Below are 18,902 nucleotides of genomic sequence, written 5' to 3' on the forward strand. Positions count from 1 at the left end.
CGGGAGCAGCGCTACACCAAGCTGGCTGACTGGCAGTACATTGAGCAGTGCGTGAAGGCCGCCAGCCCCATGCCCCTGTTTGGTGGGTGCCCAGACCTCCCTGCCCACTGCCCTCCCCGTGAACCACCCATGCAGTGCCTGGAGACCCGCGCCTCTGTCTCCTCAGGAAATGGGGACATCTTGTCGTATGAGGATGCCAACCGCGCCATGCAGACTGGTGTCACTGGCGTCATGATTGCCCGGTGAGTGAGCCCGGGTGCACCCCAGCTGACCTGCACTTCCCCCCGCCCCCCACCCAGTGTGCTGCTCTTCCATCCAGGGCAAAACAAGGCCGGGCTTTGTAGTTCAGGGGCCTGGCAGCTTCTGCAGCTGGTTGTCATGGACTGAAATTTTGGGACTTGGATGGTCACATGACCACATCTGTGCTGTTTCGGATTGGAGGCATCGGGGTTTAGGGCTCTGGCTTAGGCTGGGTCTAGCAGCCTAAGGAGCCATGCAGCTTGGGCCAAACTCAGGCTGGGGGGGGGGGGTGTGGGTGTGGGGGTCCCAGGCCCTATCCTGCCCAGTCTGGACCCTGGACTCCCCCAGACACTGGCCTGTCCGTGGCCCACCTGCCTCTGTCCTGGCTCCTCAGGGACACCAGGGGCAGCCCAGCACCATCTGCCCAATACCTGTTCCTGAGAGTTCAGAGCTGTCTTCATCACTATCCAAATCAAAAAGGTCCTTGAACTCCTTTCTGTCCTCCTCCTTCCTGTCCATGGTTCTCTGCCGCTTTATTTTTGGGAAGTTCAAGTCTTCCAGCTGGAAGGACCAGCACCAGAGCAGGGTGTTAAGGGGTGTGGTTGTGAGGCTGCAACAGCCTAACCCTAACCCCCTGCATCCCCTAATCTGCTGTCCCCCACAGCAGAGCCATCAAATACATTCTTAAAACACACCAGGGAAGACCCTACTGAGGCTGCCTTCCCCTCACTTGCTCCCCAGACTAGTGTGCCTCACACCCACTATCCCATTCCCCTTCCCTACCCCATCCCCCCACCTCCCACCCAGCAGATCTGGATCTGAAAGAGGCATCAGTCACTTTTCCTAGCTGACAGCTTTTGGGACCCCCGCACTTATCTGCCCCTCTGGTGGGTGAGGAGACCCCCGGGGTACATTTCCCTCTTGGCACACATCACAATCATGCCCGTTTCCCTCTCGGCCATGAATATGATGCCCCAACTCACTAGAGGCCCAGGCACACAGGCCCCTTGCTCCCAAACCTGTCATGCCCAGGATAGGGAGACGGGAGTATCCGTCACCCCATCCCTTGTGATCCCTGGGGTCACAAGACAAAGCCCATCTCACCATCCCCCTACCTCTGTGTGACAAGGTCTCCAGCCCACTAGGCCTAAAAGGGAGCAATGACAGAGATTCCACCCTGCTCAGTTCTGTCAGCTTGCTCACCCCCTCTACAGGCTTGATGGCCAGTCTCTGCTTTGTCACCCACCCACTCACAAACACCAGGGTGGCTGTGGCAGGTGATTTCCTGCCTCACCTGGCCCTGCTCAAGGTATCCCAACCATCCTCCATGTGGGAACCAGAGGGCAGGGGGAATGCCTGCTCAGTGTCAGTCGGCCACCAGAGTAGACACCCAGCTCAGGCCAGATGGCTGTGGTACCCAAGCCCACTCGGCCCCAGCCCTGCACACCCGCTCTTTGCCGCTGATCTCCAGCTGGATCTCCCGGTCTCGCAGCTTCCTCCAGTGACTGTAGTAACTGGCAAGAGGGGTCCCCTCCGCCTGTGTCTGTTTCTCCCAGGCGTCCTGGGGGATAGGGGAGCTCAAGGTCACACCCACCCTCAGTGAGCCAAAGAGACTGAGCCCCTACCCTCCCATCTGTGGACTGACCACGGCCTGCTGGTCGGATACACCAAAAGAACTGGCCTGGCGGCGGCGGCGCACATACTCCATGTTCTCCTGCACCTTCTCAAGCAGCTGGCGCACCTGCCGGCAGTAGTTGGCTACCTTGCACTCCCGCAGGAAGGTCTTCAGCTGCAAGGGGAGGGCTATCAGTCCAACTCCAGCACCAGGTGTCCCAGCCCCCAGCCCCGAAGGGGTCTGCAGGAAATGGGACACAGGTCCCACCCCAAAGTACACATGCATTTTGTACGTGTGGGTGCTGCAGATGGGAACACGTGTGGCAAGGGTCCTTCTTGGGCCAGGAGCAGCTGAGGGCATTGCAGATCCATATCCAGGCCAAAAGACCTGGAAATTTTCTTTCTTGTGCTGTCTGGGGCTGCTCTTGTGCTGTGGGAGGGGGCTGAGCAGTCGTAAGAATGCCCATGGCCACAGAGCCTGCAGGACCCACTGCTGGACTTTTACCAAAAAACCACCAATGCTGTCTGCTCACAGTTCCTGGGGATCCCAAGCCCAGAAACATCACACTTCCTGGTATTGCTGGCCAAGAGGATACTGAGGCTGAGGCCGCCAGCCTCATGCACATTATGTCAGACTGTGTAAACACGGACATGACTAAATGTGTATACGGGAGCTCTGGTGGTGTAGTGCCTAAGGCATCTGACTGCTAACCAGAAGGCTGGCAGTTCAAACCCACCAGCAACTCCCTGGAAGGAAGACTGGGCAATGTACTCTCATAGTGATACCGCCCCAGAAACCCAAGAAAGGGTCACTATGAGTTAGAAACGACTCGACGACAGTAAATTTGATTTTCGCTTGTATGTGTGTATGTACGTGTATGTAAATGCATATAAATACGACTGTGTCTGTATATTAAGTGTGTGAATAATTGTCACTATAGGTTGGGCAATCCTACTTCCGTAGTGATACTGCCTCGGAAACCCAAGGAGGGGTCGCTATGAGTCGGGGCCGACTCGACAGCACATAACAACAACAACATAGTGTGCATACACAGCTGTATGTACAACTATGATTACATAAGCGCATTGTATGTGTATATATAGAACTGTGTGTGTGCGCTTTGCTTGTTCATATATGCACATGTGTACAGCTGTGTCTATGTGGGTCTCTGAGCCGCATGTGCAATATGGGTGTGGGCAGCAGCGCCCCAGAGGGCCTCTGATTCTTGGGGTTAGTGCCTGCAGCCTGCCAGGACCCCCCAGGGACAGCAGCACCCCTTTCCAGGGAGCAGAGTGGGACTCCCTGAAACAGGAAACACCTGGAGTGAGCAAAGGCATCTCCAGGGGAGGCAGAGTGGGGGAAGAGGTGAGAAGGGCTAGAGAAAGGAAAGAGAACCTCTGCCCTAGCCTTGTAGCGCCACAGGGAAGTGACGCTAATACAGATATAGAGTGGAGCTGGCTAAGTTCCTGACCTAGCTCCTCACTCTTCCCAGAGCCATGTGGGAGGGGGCCCACACTGCCTGAGAAAGGCAGGTCAGGTCTTGCCCTCCAGCAGAGCCCTCACAGCTTCTCTAGTCCCTTGGGAGGCCCCCAGATTCCAAGTGTTCCATGGAAGACACCCCCACCCACACATTGGGACCCCATCCCCCTGCCCAGTGAAATGGCTGAACCATTTGGATGCTGTTGGTGGAGCGGGGGAGGGGTGCAGACCTGTAGGACAGCGGGCAGCACCAGTTCTGGGAAAGCGATGCTATGGGCCTGGCCCTGCAGGTACTCCAGGGTGAGGTCACACAGCTGCTCCAGCAAGCCATCCTGGGGGTAGGGGCACATTAGAGCAGGTGGGCAAAAGGCAGGGCAGGACAGTGGGACATCAGGGCAGGTGTCAGGGTGCAGGGGAAGGTCAGGATGAGCATCAGGTCAGAAGAGGGTATATCCAAACTGGGCAGCACATCGGGGCAGGAGATGGACGTCAGGATGGGAAGGTACGGCAGGGCTGGGTGTGGTGGGCATCAGGACGGGGTCTCTGTGGGTATGTGTCAGGGTGGCAGGGTGCCAGCACCCCAGGCATTACCCTGCCAGCCTCACCAGGTATGCCTTCTCCTGCAGGTTGACATTGGACAACTTCAGGATCACAGCAAAGTTGATGGGCTTGGAGCTCATGCGTCCCGGCTTCTTGTTGAAGTTGACCTGCTGGAAAACCTGCCAGGCCAGCAGCATGAGCACCCCGCTATCTACCATCTACTGTCCTGGGCAAGACCACAGCTGCTGCCTGGTGTGCCCCACCTTGAGTGTCGTCAGTCCTCAGCACAGGGCAGGCACCCAAGGTGAGAAGCCTATGTGCCCAAGTCGCCCAGAGCCCAGCCTCTTGCCCGCTGGTCGTGTGCAACGTTGTCTGGGGTGCACCCACCAAACCAGAGCCAATATCTACCCCCAACACAGCTGGGAAGCAGGGACAGACCCCTTCAAACAAAGGAGTCAGGAAGCTACCACTGCACCACACCTCAAGGTGCACAACTTGTCTCCAGTGGACAGAGATGAACAGACAGAAATAGACCCCCAGAACACAAACACAAAGACTGGTAAGGGGTGGGGGTGGGGCTGGGGGCTACAAAGGGAGTCCCAAGCCAAGGGTGAAAGGCTAGGTGGCCAGAGGTCCCGTAGAGGCCACAAGCAGCAAGGATGTCGTTTCCAAAGCACACAAAACCATAGCAGCTCCCCTTGGGAGAATCAGTGAGGAGCAGTCTGGGTTTCCTCTACCTCCTTCCCCTTCCCCACTCAGCAGCACTGGAGCAGCAGACCACAGCCCTGGCCCAGCCTCCTGCTGGCCACGCCCCGACCACTGAGGCCTCTCCCTCAAGAGGAGGTACAACGGATTCCTGAATATGTGCTGGCCAGGTCTCAAGCCTAGGCTCCCTGGCTTTGGACTCCAGCCACACACCAACCACACACAAATATATGCGTGCATAGACACCTCATACATAGATATAGATATAGACACACACACACACACACACAAAGCATATGAACACATATACACACGTACATGAGTCCCCACATATACACAGGCACACGTACACAGGCACAGGTTCACACATGTGCAAACACAACACCCAGGCACACTTGTGCAGAGGAGAAAGGTAGCTCTGAGTTTCCATCCAAGTTCAACCGCTAACTCTGACCCTGGGCAAACAACCATCAACCTGGCTGGTCCTGACTTTTGAGTGATACCTGGGGGCCTGCAAAGCCAAGATCTGTTCATCATAGGGCAGACATCACCCCACACGTACCCTTGGCTGGGGCAAGCAGCAAGGCACCAAGCTGGCAACGTTTCTGCAAAACTTACGAAGTCCCCAGGGCTGTTTCCTGTCCTCAGATGAGGAGCCTGGAACCTCCCAGCACAAGCCGAGGGGCACAGCTTCACAGGTGCATGGAGCAGACAGAGGTGCTGCTGTACCTCTCCCTCCCGCCACACTTACTCCTGCTCTTCACGGTTCACTCACCTCAAGGAGGAAAGGCAGCACTGGGATGAAGGTGCCCGTGCTCTCCGAGAGCAACGTCAGGGCACGAACACAGTGCAGACGTAATGGGTAGAAGCGGGCAGTGGGGACCAGCCTAGGGTGAGAGGAGACAGTGAGAGAAGGATCCCTCTGCAGGGCAGGACAAAAGGGGGCCGACTCAGCTTCTACCTCAATTTCACTTTAATTAGGGAGCTTCTTCAAGTCTCTGCCTCCCCTCACTCAGCTTCTCCAGGTGCACCTACCCCCTACACACTTAGGTGGAGCCCACCGCACCCTTCCAGGGGACACAGATGCCCTCTCCTGGCTGACAGGCACACAGAGCTGCCTGCCACACATTCTCTGGTCATAGCCCCTCTCCCCCCAATAATGTTGAAGGCAAAGCTTTGATGAAACATTTATCTTTGGCAACAGCTCATCCTGCAGGTGGCTCAGGCTCACATGGGCCCCTGCTGTACCCTTAGCCCTGACTCACCAGGATACACATGGGTGCTGTCCTGTGGGGCTGGAGCCAAAATAGCTGGCACATAGCAGATGGCAGGTCTAGCTGCCCACAAGACATCTGGAACATCCTCCCATGATAGGCCCAGGGGACCAGAGTGGCTGCCTCAACCCTTCCTCAGGGGCTACTGAAACCCACACACCAAACCCCCTCGGAGAACTCACCTTTTATGGTGCACCAGATACTCTGTGTAACCCTGACCATGGACACCCGTCATAATCCTGATGCTTGGCTCCAGGGACACCCATGTAACCCTGACCTTGACCACCCATGATACCTAGTATAACCCTGTCCCCCAACCTCCTAAACACTCTGTGCAATACTGACCTAGACCACCCGGGGAGCTCAGAATAACCTGACCCGTAAACCTTTAGAACATTTCATGAATCCTTAACCTGACTTTCATGAAAACCACATACACTGACACCAACTCACTTGATAGAGCCAATGATGACCTGTGCGAGGGGGTAGATCAAGGGCTCGAGAGCCCCGCCGGGGCAAAGGGTGCCCAGCACACGGCACCATAGGTGAAGGCAGTGCACGAACTGCCAGTTGTACACAGACTGGTACGTTTCCTGGTAATAAGGATGACACGTAACTAATAGAGCCAGTCCAGCTCTGGGCAGGCAGGGGCCCAGAAGCCACACAGGGCCTCCGCTCATAGTAGAGTGCTACCCTGCATCCCCCAACCCAGGGCCATGCCCAAGTGTGTTTGTGACCTGCCGGCCGGCCCACACCTTCTTCCTCATGGCCATGGCATTTCGCAGGTGGACGGCAAGCTGGCGGATATAGAGAAAGGCGTGCTGGTAGGCGATGCCAGTGTCCAGGGCAAGCACCTCCGTCAGGGTGCGCTGCATGAAGGTGATGCTGGGCAGGGCACTAGGGGATGTGAACTTGCAGTTCTTCACGTATGTGATGTACATTTGCTGTGGGAAGAACCCTGTCAAGGCCAGTCCTGAGCTCCTAGGGCCCTATGGGGCCCCAACGCCAGCCCAATGCATCTTCTGTAAGCCCTTTCTTCTGTACAGTCCCCCAGGAGCCAGGCCACCAAGAGGCCATGGTGCAGAGAGCCAGGGACTGCCCCAAGCAGGGGCCCCATGAGGGCGCTACCCACATAGGAGGCTTGCCACCCTCAGCTAAGATTATCTACCCTGGCCTTAAGAGGACCCTGGGCAGTCCCAGGAGACCTCACCTAGACCAGCTACACTGTGTTACCTTGAGGACGGGACCCAGGAAGGTGTCCTTCTTATGTCGGCAGACTCTGACGAGGATCAGGAAAGCCAGCACGCGCAAAGTCTCCTCACCAGTGCCCCACAGGACCACCATCCTCTGTGGAAGGCAGGGTGTCACTGCCCACCTAGGCTCTCCATCTAAGCCAGCCCCTCTTTTCCTTCACTTGCAACAGACCCCTGCCTGGGGCCAGCAGTGCCTCTGGTTACTCCTGGGGGAAGCACCTTCCAAAGCGCCCCAGATGCAACCATAAGCAGTCAGAAACTAGCCAGAGGAAAAGAGGAACTCAGGACAGAGCTCATCACTCCCAACAAGAGCAGGCCGCGGTGACGCAGCTATGTACACGCCAGCTCATGATCTCATAACATAACCTAGTCTTAGGTGGTTCTGACGAACGCTAGGAACTGCCACTGGAGCCAAGCCACCCTAGGAGGGGGCGGAGAAGGTGATGAGGAACAGGGGTGTCTTACATGCAATAGGGAGGGGCTGGAGCAGGACCTGGAGGTAGGGAGTCGGGGTAGAGAGACCGGCCTACCTTGAGCAGCACGCGGCACTGCTGTGGGAAGGTCAGGTAATAGGGCACCGCACTGCTGATGTGCTGGAGAACGGCCGCTGCCACCGTCGCCTCAGTCAGGCAGCTTGCCAGCTAGGAGTCAGCACAGTGGAAAGTGAGGCCCAAACCCAACTTCCTGTCTGGGACCCCCTCTCCCCCGACCACGATCACACCTGTGTGACTGAGCTCAGGTAGGTCTTGATGTCTAGCCGGAATTTCCCCCACAGCGGGCTGCTGGAAGGTGTCCCCCTGTAGAGACCCAGCATGCTTGTGATCCTCTGCACCTGCAACTCTCCTGTGACCCTCCCATGCCTGTGACCCCCCCCATCTCCTCAAGCAGACAGACTGGCAGCAGCTTGTGGACCCCATCTGGGAGGCTCCCTAAGACCACCAGCCATGTGGGATGAGGAGAGTGATGGGATTCAGCTATCGGACAGAAAACAGAGTCTAGCCTGGGAAAACGGGAGGCAAAGGTCAGAAGTGAGAAACGCCCCCAACCCACCCGTGTGCAAGGGGTGCCCTCCCCCACTGGCCCTGAGAAAGGGTGCCCTCCCCCACTTGCCCTGAGAGCCCAACTTCTCCCACGGTCCTGCATGCCCCTAGTCCCCCACCCCCACGGTCCAGAGAACCTGGCTCCATCCCCTTCACATCCTACCACCCCACGTCCTGGGTGGTCACCAGCCCCCTCACCTGGTGCCATCTTTTGAGGCCTTGCCAAATAGCAGCTTCTGGAGGCAACTGAAAAGATCTCTGATGCAGAAGGTGACTATGGCGTTAAATACTGCAAGGCAGGGGTGGGGATGGGTGGGTTACAAATGCCACTGACACTACTCTTACTTTCAGAACACAGAACACATAAGAAGACCTAGGTCCTGGGACCCTCACCCAGCTTACCTGTACTGTCCGTAATCTGGAATCTGCTGACTTCGGTGCCATCCTGGTCTCCTTGGGTGGTGGCCACAGCTGCTCGGAATGCCTGCACCACCTCGTGGAACAGCTTCGGTGTGAGGTGATGCTACAGAGATGACAAGACCCAGTGAGGTGAGCAAAATTCCAGAACAGCTTTGAGAAAGACATTATCGGTCCAACCACATTCTCAGGTACAGGGGCAGATGTGGGGGCCAGAGTCACTGAGCCAGAGCCCAGAATACTCTAAGAGAGCAGGGGCCTCAGAGGCTGCCTCCTGGACTACGGCTGGCTCCTGGGTGGTACGGCAGGTTCTCTCTTCCCACTGTCTTCCCTGACAAGACCACTATGAACATCTCAAAAAAACCCTCACTCCTCAGATTAACAAAAGACAGAGATCAAGTCCCACCCTCAATAACCTTCAGGCAACAAGAACCCAAGAGGAGATGAAGAAGGCAGCCTCAATGAGGAAGGGGTAGGCCAAAGAAGATGTAGTCCTGGGGCTGGGGGCTGCCTTGTACACAGGAAGAACCTGGCGCTGTCCATGCCTCAGGAAGGGGTGCCTTCAAGGAGACACATCTGTGCAGCTCTGGACACATCCGACAAATGGAGCCAAGTGCGCACTCCTGCCTCTGGTGAGAAGACCCAGTTCACACCCCACTTCTCACCTTTGCTGCCTGCTTCCATTGCTCAACCATGGGGAGGGTAACAGGAACCAAATCCCTCTTCTTCCCCTGGAGTCCCCTGGGGACTCTGTCCCCAGCCTCCACTCCATCTTCTTCCTCCTCACTTGCTTCCTGCACAGACAGAGAAGGGCCAAGGTAGGGGAGGCCACGAGGGACCGCAAATGACCTCACCCAGTTCTGCCTGGCCCCCGCACCTCCAGCGTGTCAGGCAAGGAGTGGAACTGCTCCTCTTCATCCTCAGAAGTGTCTGACTCACTGAAGTTCAGCAGGCTCTGGTCGTTCTCCTGCAGGAATTTGTAGAACTCGGGGTCCTTGTCCTTCAGCCGAGAGAGCTGGTCCTTGTGCTCAGAGGCACGACCTTTCTGCCGGCTGAGAAGGCTGGGTGTCAGCAAGACCAGTGGGTGGGCACAGCTAGCTCGGTCGCTTCATGTCCGCACCACACTGCTTGCTGGCTGGCCTCTTAAGAGCCTACGACATCGGTCTATTGGCTCCCTCATAGCAACCACCAACAGCCCAAGGGAAATGGTGCTTTCAGGGATTCAAATCCACGCAGGTTTCAGTTGACCTGTCTCCCTGACTCTGGATTCACACATCTAACAGCCTCCTGACGCCACCACATGTGTTCTCTGACATCACATGAGTCACACGCTCATGTCCTAAACTCAAGGGTTCCCTAAACTTGTTCTGTCCACACTTGCCACACCTCAGCTTTTGCCGACCCCATCCTTACAGGTGCTCAAGTAAAAAAGCCTGAGTTGTCCTTAAACTGCTCTCTCGTACCTCCTGTGCTGTCACTGCATTCAAACTGCCACCACTCCTCACCTATGACAGCAGCCTCCAAGCAGGTTTCACTGCTTCTGTTCCACAGCAGTACCCAAAGAACCTTTCCTGCTATGTGTGATGTGATGTTACTTCTCTGCTCAAGATCCCAAAATAACCTCCCGTTTTCCAAGGCCTGACTACCACCTACCTAAGACCTCGCCCCTCCTTACCTCTCTGGGCTCACCTCCCCTACTCTCTTCCTCACTCCCTCTGCTACCATGGCCTCTTGCTGTTCCCTTCACCTGAAACATTTGGATGCTCTTTGCTCATGTAACTTATTCACACCTGAACTTGAATTTTACCTTCTCGAACAGCCTCTTACGTTTAACACTACACAGCCCCTTAGAACACTTCATAGTCTTCTTAATCCCTTTTTTTTTAAAAATTTTTTTTCACTCTAAAACACTCTCCAGTGCACACTGCAATTTGGCCCCTGGCCTAAAACTAAACGGTATTTCCTAAAGTAGAACCTTTAGATCATCTAATAACACATACCAACACCGCGGGGTGGTGGTGGGGGAATTTTAACACAGAACAGGAACTCTGTATCGCAGATAAAGAAATGAAAAATCCACAACAACTGGGGTTAGGGATGAAAAGTCCCCAGGCCTAAGCCCCAAGACCCCAGGGGAGGTCTGGCGAGGAGGGTCTGAGCGAAAGGGTCCCGCCTGCGCACGTTCCGAGAAAGAATGCGCCCCACTTACCTGGATGAACGGCTCCCGCCCGGCTCATGCGAGCTCAGGGCATCTCCTTTCGCCGTCCGCGCCTCCGCTCCCGGGGCACCCTCAGGCTCCGATTCGGACTCTGAATCAAAGCCCGAGGCCAGGAACTCATCCACCGTCAGCTCCGCCAAGCGCCTGTGGGTCAAGACGTCGCAGTCACAGCCGCCCGCCAACACCGCTCGTACCTACCCTGCTATCCCAGGAGCATGGAAGGGGCCAAGAAAGACCCACTGTATACCTCAGCCGCCGGGGGCCCAACAGGCCCTCAGACTAAAACTCACCTCTTCCGACTCCGCGCCGCCGCCATGACAGCCAGCCCGCAGCATGCGCCCCACTTCCGGGCCCAGAGTGCAGTGCGTTGCCGCACTTCCTCCCGGCAGGCCCGCCCCCAACTCCGCCCCCACCCTCCCCCGCGATTGACTCTGAGGTTCTCGGACCTTGACGCCAGCAGGCTACAGGCTGGAGGGTGTGTTCGCTTCCTAGATATAGCCCGCGGCGCGGCGCCAAGCGGGGGCTCCCGAGGTCGGCCTGGGACCGATCTCTAGGCATCCGCATCCGCACACACCCGCTGAGTGCGGGACACGGGGCTGAGGCCTGCCGGACCACCTGGGTCAAATTCTAACTTGCCTCTCAACTCCGCGAGCTCCTGTCCGCACGTCCTTTCCTGCGAGGGGCGGTAACGATGGTGCCACCCCAAGGCCGATGGGGGCGAGACGCCCGCCCAGCTTAGCCCACCTCCCCACTTGACCAGGACTCGGGAAGCACGGTCCCGGGAGTGCTAGTGCTGCGCATTGACGGGTGTCACCTGGGGCGGGGGAGGTGCGACTAAGAGTAATATATAAAGAGCTCTCACAAATCAGTAATAAAAAGCCAAAAGTCTAGTAGGAAAACAAGGGAAACAAACGGCAGTGAGGTAAACAAACAGGTCACCGAAAAATGCTGCCTAAGGCCAGGCCATACCCATGTGAAGTGCCTGGTGCACTATGCAGGAGGGGACTGGCAGCCCTTGAACAGCCCGACTGGCGGGCGCGTCTGAGCGCTTCCTGCAGTGAGCATCCTTCCTCAACTCTGAAAGCCCCTGGTAGACAGGCCTGGGCAGTAATGGCCGGTTTTCCTCTTATCTGTTCCAACAGCAGGTGCAAAGGCCCAGAGGCCACCAAGTGGCCTTAGGGTGGGAAGAGCGATGGTGGGCGGATGGACCAGACACAACAGGATAGCCAACAAGCCCAGGAGTTCTGCAGAGCAGGCCCCAGGGCAGGGCCCTCCCATGCGCCCCCTCCACCCACTAGGCAGTAACTGCCCAACTGAGGCCCCATACTTGCAGGAGTTTAGAAAGCTTAGGAGCGAGTGAGTGAAGAAGGACCAGAGCTGGCTTAAGTCCTACTTATGGTCGCCTCTGAGGAGGTTCTGACATGATCAAGTCCTGCCTGAGGCGCTTAAATGGGGAGGGGGGGGGGGGGGGCAGAGGACTGCAGGAGGAGGAAATCAGCTGGCACGGCCGACGCGGGTGGTCTCAAGAGAAGGAGGCCAGCAAGCGGGGGCGGGGGGCAGAGGGGGGATCGTGGAGGAGTGGCCGCGGGCGGGGCGCCTGCGCGGAGACGTCGGGAGGACCCCGATCCCACGTGGCGTCCCTAAAGCTACCGGGGAGCCTGGAGGCGGGGCGGGCGGCGCCGAGAAACAGCGCGCTGAGGGCGGGCGGCGGGAGAGAGCAAGGAGTGGGCCGCCACCGCCGAGCAGTCCTCCAGCATCCTTCTGTTGGTCCATCAGTCTGCTGGTTCAGCGGGTCTGGCGGCCGAACCCATGCAGCCGCGCAGCGAACGCCCGGCAGGCAGGACGCAGAGCCCGGAGCACGGCAGCCCGGGGCCCGGACCCGAGGCGCCGCCGCCGCCGCCGCCACCGCAACCGCCGGCGTGAGTGGGCCAGGGGTCCAGGAGAGGGCCATCATGGGCCGGAGGGCACCGGGGTGGCCGTGAAGGGGCCCCGAGAGTTCGGGGCACTGGAGTAGCCAGAGGAGGTCTCGAGGACAGAGTGGGGGTGGGGGTGGGAGAGGTGACCAGGGTAGCTGAGAGGGGACTTGGGCGCTGTCCGTGAGGCCTGGCCCGGAGGGAGGGAGGAGCGCGGCCCAGAGCGCCAACTCAACTCTGGAGGCCCTGCGCTGGTAAAGCCCGTTCTGTGGAGGGTCCGGATCTCCTACTGCCCCCCGCTGCCCTCGTGGCCCCACCAGGTCCTCACGCCTGGGGCAGCACATCTGAGCCGTTGACTTTCCATTCATCCGCACACTGGGTGGATCTGGGCTTGCATCCAGCTTGGCAGTCTCCCGAGGCTCTGTCCCTTCCCAGCTGCCCTTGAACCCCAGCAGCATGATGCATGGAGACTCAGGCAACTCCTTCGCAGAACAGGGGTGCAGCGTGGCTGGATCTAGTTCAGGGCGCTGTTAAGTGAGCACTGACCACTTTTGCCCCTTGTGTTTTCCCCTGTGCCCCTGGCTCGTGCTGAGGACACCCAGTCCTATCAAGAAGGGCTGGTGGGTTTGTAGGGATAGATAGGGTGGCCAACAGTGGACAAAGAGTTCCAAGAGACTCAAAAAGATTTGGTTCTTAAAGATGGGGCCTGGGCCGAGGGGGCCTGGTATCCAGCTCAGCAGCCCAGACATCAGGTCCGTGAGGGACTTTGGCTTGACCCAGGACAGCTGTGAGGCAGGGTCCAGGGGCTCCAGGTGGGCTCCTGGACAGGAGGGCCAGGCCTGGTGCAGGGCTGGGAAGCAGAGGGAGCCAGGGCAGGGATTGAGGTAGGTGTTGAGGAGCCCTGATGGGAGCCTGGGCCAGTGGGGGCTCTGCCCAGATGTGACAGGACCATGGGCAGAGCTCCCTGACCAGCCACCCCCTGCAGCCCTGAGGCCGAGCGAGCGCGTCCCCGACAGCCCTGGCCGGCGGCCCCCATGGAGGGGGCGATGCAATTGCTGAGCCGTGAGGGCCACAGTGTGGCCCATAACTCCAAGAGACACTACCACGATGCATTTGTGGCCATGAGCCGAATGAGGCAGCGTGGGCTCCTGTGTGACATTGTTCTGCACGTGGCAACCAAGGAGATCCGGGCACACAAGGTTGTGCTGGCCTCCTGCAGCCCCTATTTCCATGCCATGTTCACAAGTAAGTATACAGCCTGCCATTCAGGGGCTGTAGGGGCATCAGTGGGCTTCCCAGGGTGAGGATGTGTGTGATCTGCTGTCCCCACAGATGAGATGAGCGAGAGCCGACAAACGCACGTGACGTTGCATGACATTGACCCGCAGGCCCTGGACCAGCTGGTGCAGTTTGCATACACGGCTGAGATTGTGGTGGGCGAGGGCAACGTGCAGGTGAGACCACCAGCCCCTTGTATCGTCGTGACTCCCTGTCCTGGTCCCCGTGCGCCCCTTGCACCTCCTGTGCCCTCTGGGCCTTTCCTTACATCCTCCTTGGCTCCCCTTATTCCTGTCCTATTGTTGTAGCCTCCCTCCCACCCCATCTTTTGCCCCATCACCCTGTGCCCTAATCCTCCCGTGCGCCTTATCTCTGTCCCACGCCCACAGACTCTGCTCCCGGCCGCCAGCCTCCTGCAGCTGAACGGCGTCCGCGATGCGTGCTGCAAGTTCCTGCTGAGTCAGCTTGACCCATCCAACTGCCTGGGCATCCGGGGCTTCGCCGACACGCACTCCTGCAGTGACCTGCTCAAGGCTGCCCACAGGTACGTGCTGCAGCACTTCGTGGACGTGGCCAAGACCGAGGAGTTCATGCTGCTGCCGCTGAAGCAGGTAACGCCACTGGCCAGCCTTGGACCCCACCCCGGGCCCCAATCTTTGACTCCCAGCTCTGTCCCTGATCTGTGCCTGCATTCCCAAGTCCATGGGCCCCAGGAACTGGACCTGAGGTTCCAGATACTGTTTGGCCCCTCCCCCAGGAGCACTGGGCCCTTGGCCAGGCAGATGCTCCCTCCTGGGCACCTTCAAGGCTCCTCAGCCCCTCCCCCAGCCCAGCCTAGCCTGAGGCCCCGTCTCCAGGTGCTGGAGCTGGTCTCCAGTGACAGCCTGAACGTACCCTCTGAGGAGGATGTCTACCGCGCCGTCCTGAGCTGGGTCAAGCATGATGTGGACACACGGAGGCAGCATGTCCCACGGGTGAGGCTGGCCCTGGGCAACTGGGAGGGGGTGCATGTAGCTAAGGGCCAAGTGTGCCCGATACTCCATGCATGTAGGGGGTATTCTATGCTCAGGGGTTTGGGTGCCAGCCCACATATGTGTGGATGGTACAGACACATGAGAAGAGGTGTGGGAGCTCTCCGGAGGAACCCAGCGATAGGCTATGGGTCTTCAGGTCCTGCCTGAGCTGGCATTCCCTACCGCAGCTGATGAAGTGTGTGCGTCTGCCCCTGCTGAGCCGTGACTTCCTGCTGGGCCATGTGGATGCTGAAGGCCTGGTGCGACACCATCCTGACTGCAAGGACCTGCTCATCGAGGCCCTCAAATTCCACCTGCTGCCTGAGCAGAGGGGTGTCCTGGGCACCAGCCGCACACGGCCACGCCGATGTGAGGGTGCTGGCCCGGTGCTCTTCGCCGTGGGTACGACCAATGCCCATGCCCACTGTTTCTGCTATGTTCCTACCACGTCACTACACCTGCAAAACCTTTTCCTATGACCACTGCATCCTCACTTCCGATGTCATTCACGCCTACAGCATCTCTTGTGTCTGTGCTCCACTTCCACTCCGTATTAGCAGCGTTCCTGCCCGCAGCCACCGTGTTCCCCCCACACGTTTCTTTCTGTGACCACCACGTCCCTACTTGTGCTTGTCATATTCCCACCACGTCCCCACTATGTTTCCCCCCTGTCACCACCCCACATGTGTTACTTCCTTGCGTGTGCCCACCACATCCCCACCCACATCTGTCATCTTCTTGCATATCCTCACCACATCCTCACGCCCCCAGCGTCCCTTCTGCTCAGTGTCCTCTCCATGCCTACCGAGTCACTGCCACATCTCCCCACACCAGATATATCCCTGTGGCCACCGCATCCCTGCACCTGATATGATTCGTCTCCACACTGCCACCTCCCTGTGTGCACCTGACACATGCCCATCCCATATCCATCACATTCCTTTTTTTCTCTGTCCTTACATCCTCCATGTCCCTGCGCCTGCTGGGACTCTTCACGGCCCCACCCACACCTGCCCCATCTCTACCCCAGAACTCTGGATGACCCAGTGCTGCATAGCTCACCCCATCAGACCCCTGCATGAGAGCCCCAGCCCCATTGTGTCCACTGGGCACCTCTTCTGTCCTCAGGTGGTGGGAGCCTGTTTGCCATCCATGGGGACTGTGAGGCCTATGATACGCGCACTGATCGTTGGCATGTGGTAGCTTCCATGTCCACACGTCGGGCCCGGGTGGGTGTGGCAGCAATCAGCAACCGGCTGTATGCCGTGGGCGGGTAAGCACAGCGTGGTCATGGGTCGGGTTCGGCCGTGTGCCTTCTGGGCTCGCTCTGACAGCAGCGGGACCCTCCCCAGCTACGACGGGACCTCGGACCTGGCCACCGTGGAATCGTATGACCCTGTCACCAACACGTGGCAGCCTGAGGTGTCCATGGGCACAAGGCGCAGCTGCCTGGGTGTGGCCCCACTGCATGGGTTGCTCTACGCAACCGGCGGTTACGACGGGGCCTCCTGCCTCAACAGGTATGCAGGCTAGGCCAGGGCTGCTCAGGTCCACAGACAGGGTCATGGCCAACCAGGAGCTGAGAGGCCCCCAGCGCCCTTCCTATCTCTCTGACCCAGACAGGCCCTCCCCAGGGTCAGTGGGCACTGGGGCTTTGGGGTCAGGGCTTCACTGGGATTGGGTCCATGGGACTGAGAAGGCCAGTCCTGGGCTTGGGCGGGCCCCCCCACCTGCGTCCAGGGTCAGCCAGGTCCATCGTCTGCAGTGCCGAGCGGTACGACCCCCTGACAGGATCATGGACGTCTATTGCCGCCATGAGCACCCGGAGACGCTATGTGCGTGTGGCCACACTCGGTAGGTGACTCACCACTGGCATGTGACCCACCCCTGCCCACCCTCCTTCCCTTTCGGGCCCCAGCACATGGCATATACTCAGAGATACCTCCAATGCAGATGGGAGCCTATATGCTGTGGGCGGCTATGATAGCTCGTCACACCTGGCCACTGTGGAGAAATATGAGCCCCAGGTGCGTGGTACACCCTACACAAATTACCAGCCCCTGACTACCACGTTCTAGTCACCATCACCATCTCCCTCAGCCACCACCCTTCCCAATGGCTGGCCCAACTGCTATTCCCTGGACTGCTTTTTCCCTCAACCACTGCCCCTGACCACCTCCCCTGACTGCTGTTACCCCCAACCACCACTCCTCAAGAACCCACCCCACCATTGCTGCCTCCAACCCTGGAGTTCTGCACTGTGGGAGGTGGCGGGCCCTCAGCCCAGCACCCCCCACCCGCAGGTGAATGCGTGGACACCTGTGGCCTCCATGCTGAGCCGGCGCAGCTCGGCAGGTGTGGCTGTGCTGGAGGGCGCGCTCTATGTGGCCGGGGGCAACGACGGCACAAGCTGCCTCAACTCCGTGGAGAGGTTCAGCCCCAAGGCTAGCACCTGGGAGAGCGTGGCGCCCATGAATATTCGCAGGTCTGCAGGCACATGGTGGGGGGGGGCTGTGGGTGGTATCCATGGAGATCCCAATGAAGGGGGTCTATGGGGGAGCTATCTCACTCCTCACAGCAAGTCTGCCTTCCCAGAGATAGATGGCAACCCCTGTGGACTCACCCCTGGCTGAGTACTCACCTGCCCCTCCTGTGGCCCCCTCCAGGAGCACACACGACCTGGTGGCCATGGACGGCTGGCTGTACGCTGTCGGGGGCAATGACGGCAGCTCCAGCCTCAACTCTATTGAGAAGTACAACCCCCGCACCAACAAGTGGGTGGCCGCATCCTGCATGTTCACACGGCGCAGCAGTGTGGGCGTGGCCGTGCTAGAGCTGCTCAACTTCCCGCCGCCTTCCTCACCGACGCTGTCCGTGTCCTCAACGAGCCTCTGACCCTCAGAGCCGCACACCGGCGCCTAGATGCCTTAAGCCCCCCGGGTGGCCCCAGCTCCTCCCTCCCTCGCCCTCACGAAGCGGGGCAGGGTCTCTGGCCACCCCACCATGAACTCTGGGCACTTCTGTCCACGTCTCTGTGTTGGTATCTCTCTGTGTGCATCCCTGTTTATTTATTCATTCACCTATTTATTGCCCAGCAAGCACCACCACAGCCACCAGTTTGTCCGTTTGGGGCCCCACATCTCTGGGACCAAGCTGTCCTCCCACTTACTCCTGGCCTTGGGCACAGTGGTCATGGGGGAGGAGACCCGCTGCCCCAGGGTCTCAGACCTGGAGGCACAGACCGAGAGACCAGTGTGGGGCAGCTGGCAGGTCAGCTGCACACGAGCTAGGCTGGGAAGCATGGGGTCCTGCTCGTGTGAGCAGGTGCTGACCCCTGCCTCCTGGCTGAGCTTCTCTCTGTGTCCATGTCTGTCTCCTGGGCCTGCACTGAGTGGAGCCACGTGCACATCTCTGTGCTCAGTGTGCACAGACCCAACGTAGCAATATGCACTGACTCAGATAATAAACAAGTGTCTTGGACTCCTCAGCCTCTGGCTGAGCTTCTGTCCCTAGGTAGCCGTGTGGCTGGAGGACAAGTCTAGTCCCATTGTGAGGTATTCTCAGGGTCTCCATAGGGGTTGTCTATGGAGGAGACCCCGACTGCATCTGCATTCCACACCTCATTCTGGAGGAGTCTGTTTGGAGAGGTCCATGGGGGATATCCTGGCATTGGAGGGAGTGTTGTTCACAGAGGAGACCTGTCAATAGGGGAGAGAGATTAGCAGCTTCAGAGACCTTTGTCCTGTGGTCCCAGGCCTGGGGCAGGGTGGGGGGTGGGGTGTCTCCTTCCTGGATTCTGAATCAGGCAGCCTGGGGGCCCTGGCTTTGGCAGAGGGTAATGGTAGAGCCTGGTCAGGAGAGGTGGTTGGTGAGGGGGAAATTTCAGCTCTCTGTTCCTTTCCCATGAGGCTCACTCT

The 18,902-nt window shown here is 58.6% G+C and overlaps 2 protein-coding genes across 2 annotated transcripts in view; one reads left to right on the forward strand and one right to left on the reverse strand.

Annotated features, from left to right (window-relative positions):
* Window positions 1–11,097, reverse strand: part of NOC2L (NOC2 like nucleolar associated transcriptional repressor) — an 11,882-nt gene extending 785 nt beyond the window's left edge. The window contains exons 1-17 of the mRNA XM_042781585.1: window positions 11,072–11,097; window positions 10,773–10,925; window positions 9,441–9,615; window positions 9,229–9,357; window positions 8,549–8,669; window positions 8,345–8,435; window positions 7,828–7,903; window positions 7,637–7,747; window positions 7,087–7,200; window positions 6,609–6,797; window positions 6,307–6,446; window positions 5,355–5,466; window positions 3,940–4,053; window positions 3,565–3,666; window positions 1,886–2,029; window positions 1,688–1,801; window positions 658–801 (exon numbers count right to left, since the gene is read on the reverse strand). Coding sequence (XP_042637519.1) covers window positions 658–801; window positions 1,688–1,801; window positions 1,886–2,029; window positions 3,565–3,666; window positions 3,940–4,053; window positions 5,355–5,466; window positions 6,307–6,446; window positions 6,609–6,797; window positions 7,087–7,200; window positions 7,637–7,747; window positions 7,828–7,903; window positions 8,345–8,435; window positions 8,549–8,669; window positions 9,229–9,357; window positions 9,441–9,615; window positions 10,773–10,925; window positions 11,072–11,097 — 2,055 coding nt within the window. The remainder of the gene's footprint in view (window positions 1–657; window positions 802–1,687; window positions 1,802–1,885; window positions 2,030–3,564; window positions 3,667–3,939; window positions 4,054–5,354; window positions 5,467–6,306; window positions 6,447–6,608; window positions 6,798–7,086; window positions 7,201–7,636; window positions 7,748–7,827; window positions 7,904–8,344; window positions 8,436–8,548; window positions 8,670–9,228; window positions 9,358–9,440; window positions 9,616–10,772; window positions 10,926–11,071) is intronic.
* Window positions 11,098–12,590: 1,493 nt separating this feature from the next.
* Window positions 12,591–17,880, forward strand: KLHL17 (kelch like family member 17). The gene is made up of 12 exons (XM_007945395.2): window positions 12,591–12,700; window positions 13,680–13,939; window positions 14,027–14,148; window positions 14,362–14,583; window positions 14,830–14,946; window positions 15,174–15,387; window positions 16,114–16,258; window positions 16,338–16,505; window positions 16,751–16,839; window positions 16,939–17,012; window positions 17,289–17,470; window positions 17,652–17,880. The coding sequence occupies exons 1-12, from the start codon at window positions 12,591–12,593 to the stop codon at window positions 17,878–17,880; spliced, it is 1,932 nt and encodes a 643-aa protein (XP_007943586.1).
* The last annotated feature ends 1,022 nt before the right edge of the window (window positions 17,881–18,902 follow it).

This window comes from Orycteropus afer, unplaced genomic scaffold (genome assembly GCF_000298275.1).
Source record: "Orycteropus afer afer isolate SDZICR_OR568_19922 unplaced genomic scaffold, OryAfe1.0 scaffold00136, whole genome shotgun sequence".
Lineage (NCBI taxonomy): Eukaryota > Metazoa > Chordata > Mammalia > Tubulidentata > Orycteropodidae > Orycteropus > Orycteropus afer.